Genomic DNA, 8,346 nt, shown 5'->3' with positions numbered 1-8,346 from the left:
TCAATAGGCAATCATTTATATATTGAAGATTAACTCCATGCAAGGCACAATGGGAGCTCCAGGACTGAGTCCCTTTTACTGTACCTCTATCTCCTCTGTAGCTTCCTGCCACCAACAAAATAGCTTCTAGGGCACTTCATTCTGTTTATTTTTGTGAGAAGGCTGGAACTTAGAGATAGGAAAGTGAAATCAGTGGAAATATTCAGGGCTGTCCCATCTACATCTGGGGCTTTGCACTGCCAATTCACATTTTCTGAATGAGTTATTTCTATGTACCTTCACAGCAGCCTGCACTGCAGTGCCTCACATTTATTTTACACCCAGTGAATACTTGTCAATTGATTTTGTGCAAGCACTTGACAGCATAAATATATTCTGAAAGAGGAGGAGGCTGAACACCTAAAGAGTCGTGATTCCTGCTTAAAAAAAAAAAAAAAGGGGGGGGGAGCTTGGCGTAAAGTTCAAATGCTTCTGCACCCTGCCCTGTATTATATCTAACCAGGGGTATCTGATAACGTAGTCTGTTGAAGGGTGATATTACCTTTGCTCCCTCAACTGCAACTGAAAGCACACTGGGCTTTTAGGTGGCTCACATTAGCTCACTTGGAGTGAGGTTTTCAAGAGCATAGACTCATCCTTTTCACTATCAAAAGAAGATGCTTTTTAATTTGAGGATCCTGTTGAATAATGCAGCTCTCAGGAACGGTCATCATGTCGTGGTTCGAAATTTTCGGTAAGTAACGGCCAGAGATTTGGGTCTGATTTAGGAACCATGGTGATAAACGAAATGTTACTCTGCAGAGGAGTATAGTCCCAAAAGGCCTCTTTCTGCACAGTGCAGTGCCACACTACTCTTATTTAAAACAGCTGTCTCTAATCCCAGCTGAGTTTTCATTTCTCAGTCCTTCTGTAATCAGATATCATCATGCACTATGGGGAAAGCTAACTTCAGCAGGTATAGCAGATTAAATATTCTTGACATCTTCCACAATGTTTGTGTACATTCTAAATGAGCAACTGGCTGAGAAAAATTAGAGAAACTAATTTACACGGGGCCTTCAGCTTGTATTTGGGTTTGCTGGAAAACAATATATCACTCTAGGGTGTTGGGACTAATCGATTCCTTTAAAAAAAAAATAGACTCCAAACAGCAACTAGGTAAATGTTTACAAAGCTGCTGCAAAGGAACCTTTATGCGATAGGATAATGGTTTTATGTCACTTTGTTTGTTTTACAAAATCCAAAATTGAAAAATCTATCTCTGAGATTCTTGGTGACATGTCTCCAATAAATTCATTATGAAAGCTTACATCCTTCTTATAGTTATTGATCTGTGGTTGAAGATGGCATGGACTGTGTCAGTGGGGAAAGGGAAGGGGACAGGAGAGATGAGTTAGCTGGGTATGCAAGATCATCAGGTGTAGACATCACTGCCAGAAAGCTTCTAAAATAGTTGCATGTTAACAGAAAGAATTTCCTCAGAACCTCTTTACGACTTAAACTAACCTCCAAACAACCGTCCTTTTTCTAAAAGAAAAAGCTTTTTGTTTGATATTTTCTCCCACTATTAGAAGTGGACCATGACAGTGGTCCTGGGCCTCTCTTCTCTGGACCACCTGATAGCTGTAGGTTCTCTGGGTTCCACCATAAGCATCACTTCTCTGGTGAATATAAGACTCTCAGAAATCACAATAATGTAAATTATATTGTAAATTAAGCCCATAGTATTAGACTCAGATGGGACTTCAGAGTCATGGAGTACCTTATCTTATTCTACAGATAAGGTAAATTAAGTCCAGGGACATTATGTGCTGTACCAATCAATGCAGAGTTAGACCATATAACTCAAGAATTTGGAGAAAAGCTCAAGTTTTAGAGGTTAAACAACTAGGTTCAAGGTCTGACATCACCCCCTGCTGGTTATACGACCTTGAGAAAATGACTAAACTTTACTGCAATGTTGATTCACCCATAAAATGGTAAAAAGTATAACACCTACTCTGGCTACACTATAGGTGGCTTAATAATTAATTCAACAAATATTTATTAAACACCTACTTTGCGTCATGCCCTATGCAAGGTTTTGGAGAGAATAGTGGTAAATAAGATTATAAGACACTTCATTTGAGTCATATAAAGTTAGTCTAGTAATAATGAGTTAATGTGTGCAAAACCTATAAAGTGAGAGACCAATGTTCATTATTATTTTATTTTCCATCCAACTGAATTAAAGTGTGATAAAATTTTATTTCATAGTTTTTGTTTGTTTATGTTTCTGTTTTTTTTTATTTTGTTTTGTTTTTAGATTTTTCTATAGGATACATGCTTACCAGAGAGAGACAGAGAGAGAGGGAGAAAGTGAGAAATTCCCAGGGGGGATGGCTATGCCACAATCCTTTCTCCTTTCAGGATTTTGGGCACACACATGCCCAAAATGTTTTTCAAGCTGCCAGGTCCATCCAGAACTCAAACAACAGTCAGTCATGTGGGATCCAGTGCCACAACCTCCATGCAACCTGCTGGCCCATATTCCATGGTTTTTAATGAAGAATCATCATTGTGTTGTAAATACTCAACTAAGTGAATGACCAAAGCTTGAAACTTAAATATATACTCTTCCTTAGACATTATAGTGATAACTAATTTTTTGCAATCATTACAGGCTAAATTTTGCAAGTAAAGCCTCTTCCAAAGAGTTGGGCTTTTAAAAATATTTACTAATATTTTACCATGCTTATCCAGTCAAGCTACATTTCTGAAAATCCTGGCTAGCTACCACTCACAGTGAATGGGGGAAATGGACAAAAGTATGGCTAAATCAGCCCAAATCTATACTTGCTATTTGAAAGTATAAAAACTTGAGTCACCCATGTTTATTAAAACTTAATTGCATGAGTCTCTTAAAAAATGAGATAACGTTGAAATGTTTTCAACATGGTATTCTCATGTGGCATGGGTATTTTTCTTTCCTACTTTGAGTTAGCCAGGCTGCTTGCCAGCCAGGTGGATTTTAAATTACTGATCTCCAGTAAGACCTACAACCTTCAACAAACCCCTCAACAATAGAGAAAAATCTCCCTGTCAACTCTGTCTGTGTTAATTTTTTACTTTGATCTTTCAGGCTTTCAGAGAGACTTCCTTTTTTCCATATCTGTTAGGGAAGGTGGAGGGTCCTTATTACATGACATACCACATGAGTTTACCACTGAGAGTTATAGGAAATACTGGGTCATCAGAATGACCCAATATGTGGTTAGTGTTTGGCAGTGCCAGAAAACAAAGACTGCAGAGTTTTGAAGTGTGCAATAACCTTGCCATGGACAAGATAAAATAAAAGCTTAAGTGAGGCTGAGGCCATTCAAGCAGGCCCTCTGAATCAATCATTTTTAGTCAATTATTAATATTTTTTTACAAAATCAATAGGCTCAGACACCAAGACTACTGAAAACACCGAATTCACTGGCTTTCCATCTGCCAAACAAGGTTCTAGAGCCTGGCTGTTTGGATAATAGAGAGTGTCCTATGATTGGTTGCCTATCAGGGAAACCACTTAGAGTTTTTAAAGAAACCACTAAAAAAAACTCTATCAGAGAAGACCAATTTGTAAGTGCAGTTCAATTTCATCTCACAAATAGAAATTTCTTCAGAGAATATTGAATTTAGCCATCCAGTGCTGTGGAGGTTATGGATTAGAGCAGGGGTTGACTGGTTTTTAGATGTTTCATTCCAGACCTCTATAAGGGCTCATAACTCATTATGTTCTCTTCATACACGTACCCATCCATAAACATGTGAGCACACAGACAAAGCGATTATAGGCCACCCATGCTCTTGCATAGAAGAGAGAAAAGAGTGCTTTTTTTGTTGTTCACATTTTATGTCAAAACTTAAACTAAATACCTTTTTAAAAATATATTATCTTGACTTTGGAAAACCATACCAGACATGGAGCCAGGAACGGAATGGGGTCATGATATTTCCCTTGACCAATGGTTAAATTTATTTTACTAGTTTGCTATTTTTAGTAATTTAATGATCAGATAAAAGAAGCTACAGAGGAACCAGCAGGTGGCCTGGTGGCTAAGGTGATGGACTCCCATAAGGTCAACCACAGTTTGAGTCCCAGACCTGGTGGCTTGATAATCATGCCAGGCATGTGTGCATGCATGCCCAAAATCCCAGGAGGAGAATGGAGAAGAAGGGATGGCAGCATGACCATCCTCCTTCAGGGGTGATTTCTCACTTTCCCTCTCACTGTCTCTCTCATGCTAATGCACATGTCCTATGGGAAAAATGCTTTTAAAAAAAGTTATAGATTTTCAACAGTTTTGAGTTTCCAGCCCTTTGATGGTAGGTCTGCACAAAGCTAGCCCTCATCTGAAGTTTTCAACTTTCAGATGAGGAGATTCACAATTTTGACTATTAATGATTTTGTTTTAAAGAGATATATATATATTTTTTTTTTTGGAGAAGTTTTCGCTATAGGGTGCGTGCGCTCGCCAGACAGACAGAGACATAGAGACAGAAAGCGAGAAATCGCCCCCCAGGGGGGATGGTCACGCTGCAATCCCTTCTCCTCCATTCTCCTCTCGGGATCCTGGGCACGCACGCACACGTGCCCGGCGTGAGATTTAAGCCACCGGATCCGAGACACGAACCGCGGTCGACTACGTGGGAGTCCAGCGACATAGCCATTACACTAACTGCTGGTTCCCTAAAGAAAGATATTTTTGTTGTTTTTTTTTTTTTGCCATAGCATGTGTGCACTTGCCAGAGAGACAGAAAGAGAGAAAGTAAGAAGTAACCTCCCAGGTGGGATGGCCACACTGCAATCCCTTCTTCTGCTTTCTCTTCTTGGGATTTTGAGCACACACACACACACACACACACACACACACACACACACACACACACACATTCGCCTGGAGTGAATTTCAAGCCACAGGGTTTAGGACTTGTTTTAGGATCAGCAATCCAGAAACCTTAACCACTATAGGACCTGCTGGCCCTGACTATTAATGACCTAAGGTGTCTTAGAAACACCTACTCAGTTATCAGTAATAATTTATACCACATGTGGATATGTGGCAATAGCAAGGAAAGTTTTAAGTAAATGTTAACAAATTATGATTGTTGTTATTAATGATAAAGTAAATAAATTTGGAAATATTTTGTGTTTATTTTTTCACATCAATGGGGTGAGTTCAAGGTTTTTGTGAAAATAAAATTACTCTCTCTTTCATAGATTCTCATAGGCCTTTTTTAAATTTTAAAATTTTTTTTTTAGAGGTTTTTGCTATAGGGCGCGTGCGATCGCCAGACAGAGAGAGAGAGAGAGAGATAGACAGCGAGAAATCATCCCCCAGGGGAGATGGCCACGCCACAATCCCTTCTCCTCCATTCTCCTCTCGGGATCTTGGGCATGCATGAACACGTGCCCGGCGTGAGTTTTAAGCCACTGGATCTGGGACGAGAACCCCAGTCGACTACGTGGGAGTCCAGCGACATAGCCATTACACTAACTGCTGGTCCCTCATAGGCCTTTTTTGAGAAGGAAATAAAGGGATGGAATTAAACTTGGGTCACTGAGAACTTAGATAACTCCAGTATGGCCCTTGGAAAATCTTGTGTTTGTAAACTTCATGAGTGCTACAGAAGAAAATGACCTGAAAAATCATTGAGTTAGTTCACTTTATTAATTTTCAGATGAATTGAGTCCAGAGATGGCAAAGAACAGTCCCAATGCCATAGTTATTCTTATGTAGGGGTTGAACTATGACTACAATTGAAATATTTAAAGCCACTACTCTTTTCATTTCACTACTTTGATTATATTAATCTCCCCCAATTGATTAAGTTGAATCTATCCTTGCCTGATATTCTGTTTCAGGAATAGCCGAAATAACTCAGTAAAGAAAAAGAAAAGCACAGCAAGAAGATATGCCTTGAAAGGTTAGAGAAACATCGGAATCTCTTACAGACTCATTGGTCCTCTCTTATGCTTCCAGAAGCTAAAGTCTTTATCTCAATTTCTCCATGGGGATCAGAATATCATTTAACATTGAATTTTTTCCTACTCTGGCAAAGGCAGTTTCTGACTGACCACATTTTACTCAAATCAAGTACTTTCTCTTCCAAAGAAATACAATTATACCAGGGAATATATCCAGGTCTCCCCCACCCTCAAACATTTTACCAGAGTTGGAAAATGCAGACTCTAGTGATGAGTGGCTTCATTCTGCCAGTGGCAAATACTCATCCATTTTCTAGCTAGGGAGATATTTGGGTAAAGCTAATGCAAGTATCTATTATTATCTTGGCTTAACTTCTTGGCATTCAGTGATTTAGGGTTAGGGAATCTCTGTAATTATTTTTTCAAGGATAAAATGAACATAAAAAGTTCGCCTTGCCTTTGTCAAAGGCTCTGGTTTTAAGCAGACCACAATGACAGTTTTGATGGAAAAATCCTTACAGTGGGTCTCATTGATATCCTCAATATTGTATCTTCTCTATGATATGCAGGCTGAATGATAATGTGGTTTAAGTTTGGTTTACCAAGGAGATTCTTATTTACTTCTGGTTTACTTTTTGAACACTTTAGCACAAGAAGACCATGCATTTTATGAGAAAAATAAAATAGTGATTTGGGCCCTGGTTCTGGTGCTCATGAACCAGAAGAGGCTCCCTCCCATTAATACATGGTGTCTCTATGGGAACTTAGCCATTTGGGCCTGGTTTTACCTGACTAATTCAAGTGTGGATTTATCACCAAAAAGCAAGAAAATGCTTAATTCAGTTTAGAATATAAGAGGGCTGTGTCAGACACATTCCAATGTGGTACAATTGTGGGGCCCTTTTACTTTTCTCTAATTTTGATGTCATTTAGGAAAGAGGTGTGGCAGCTTCATTTTGGAGCCAAAGGGAGGTCTATGAGGAGATAGTAAACAGGATAGGAATTTGAACATGGACTATTGTGTTTGCTTTCCTTCCAGTGATAAATTTTCCTGGTTAGTTCTTGATATCTATGAAAAACAGCTCTTTTTCCCAAGCTAACATTTCCTGCCACACCTCCTGCACAGAATTAAGAAAGGTGGTGACCACTCTAATGATTTTTCAATGGCATAAACAGCATGATCCCCTCCACCAACTAAGGTACAATTTTAAAATATTTTCCAGTTAACCACACAGGTCCTCTCATGCTTAGATGGCCAGATATGCAGTTTCTACCTCTCTACATTTCTTTTTTCCCTAAGAACTTTGAGGATTTATTCTATTCAAAAGGGGTTTGTGGAGAGAGGAAACCAAAGTGTCAGCATAATTCAATATCATTGTACTTGAGATTCAGTCCTCAAAGTGCTATTGACAAACACTGGTCCTGGGACCAAGTCTTCTCGCCAGCTTTCCAGGTTTTGCCACTCAACTCAGAGTGCTATGCTTAGGATTCAGGGTTATAACTCTCTTGATTAACATACATTTGTCCAACCATTGTTGCTAGGAGTACAAATACTGAACCAGAATGGTTGAGCCCAGAGGAATGTTAGCTTTAGCAACACACTGGACAACAGTCATCCTTCATGACCCTTAGGCCTCGTGTTTGGCCTGGACCACAGCTCATACTTGCTCTTGCGTCAATGTTAATTATTTTTCGGTTCCTTGGTGTCTTGTCTCATTATTAGAACTTGGTCTGGACACTGGAAATCCATCATGACAAATCTCTCTGAAGTCATTGCCAGAACTGTGCTGCATTTATTATGTAAACTGATTTACTTTGGTCCCAGACACCTATTATCATTCATCCATCCATATACTTTTAAAATGTTTATTGGGCCTACCCTGTGGCCTAGTAGTTAAGGGACCCAGACCCCAGATGACCAGCTGCATGGTTTGAATCCTAGCCCTGGTGACTTGAAAAACACACTTGGTGTGTGTGCATGCATACCTCCAAATCCTGCCAGGTTGGAGAAGTGTAGAAGAAAGGATAACAACATGACCATGACCTATTGGGGGATGCTTTCTTCCTCTCTCTGTCTCTCTCTAGCGATTCATACACCATCCAGCCAAAAAAAAATAGTTTATTGCATGTGTACTATATCCCAGGCACTGCAGTAAGCACTGGATGTATATTAGTGAATAAAACAGGTAGGACCCTCGACTTCATAAATCACACAATCCAATGAGAAAACAGACATATAAAATATGTATTAAAATTATGGTATTATGAACAAAATGAAGGTAAAGTAAAGAGTACTGGGGCAAGTGGGTGGTACAGTGGTTAAGGCACTGGATTCTCACATGGCCAACCAAAGTTCAGGTCGCAGACTAGTGGCTTGAAAATCACGCCAGGCA

General features: G+C 39.4%; 1 protein-coding gene across 1 annotated transcript in view; it reads left to right on the top strand.

Moving 5' to 3' along the window:
- The first annotated feature begins 440 nt into the window (after positions 1–440).
- OTC (ornithine transcarbamylase) overlaps positions 441–8,346 on the top strand; it is a 92,816-nt gene continuing 84,910 nt past the window's right edge. Inside the window, exon 1 of the mRNA XM_006148889.3 lies at positions 441–733. Coding sequence (XP_006148951.1) covers positions 657–733 — 77 coding nt within the window. The 5' untranslated portion in view covers positions 441–656. The remainder of the gene's footprint in view (positions 734–8,346) is intronic.

This window comes from Tupaia chinensis, unplaced genomic scaffold, assembly GCF_000334495.1.
Source record: "Tupaia chinensis unplaced genomic scaffold, TupChi_1.0 Scaffold000248_2, whole genome shotgun sequence".
Lineage (NCBI taxonomy): Eukaryota > Metazoa > Chordata > Mammalia > Scandentia > Tupaiidae > Tupaia > Tupaia belangeri.
Note: the sequence above shows the minus strand (reverse complement) of the source record. Positions and strands in the feature narration are given on the sequence as shown.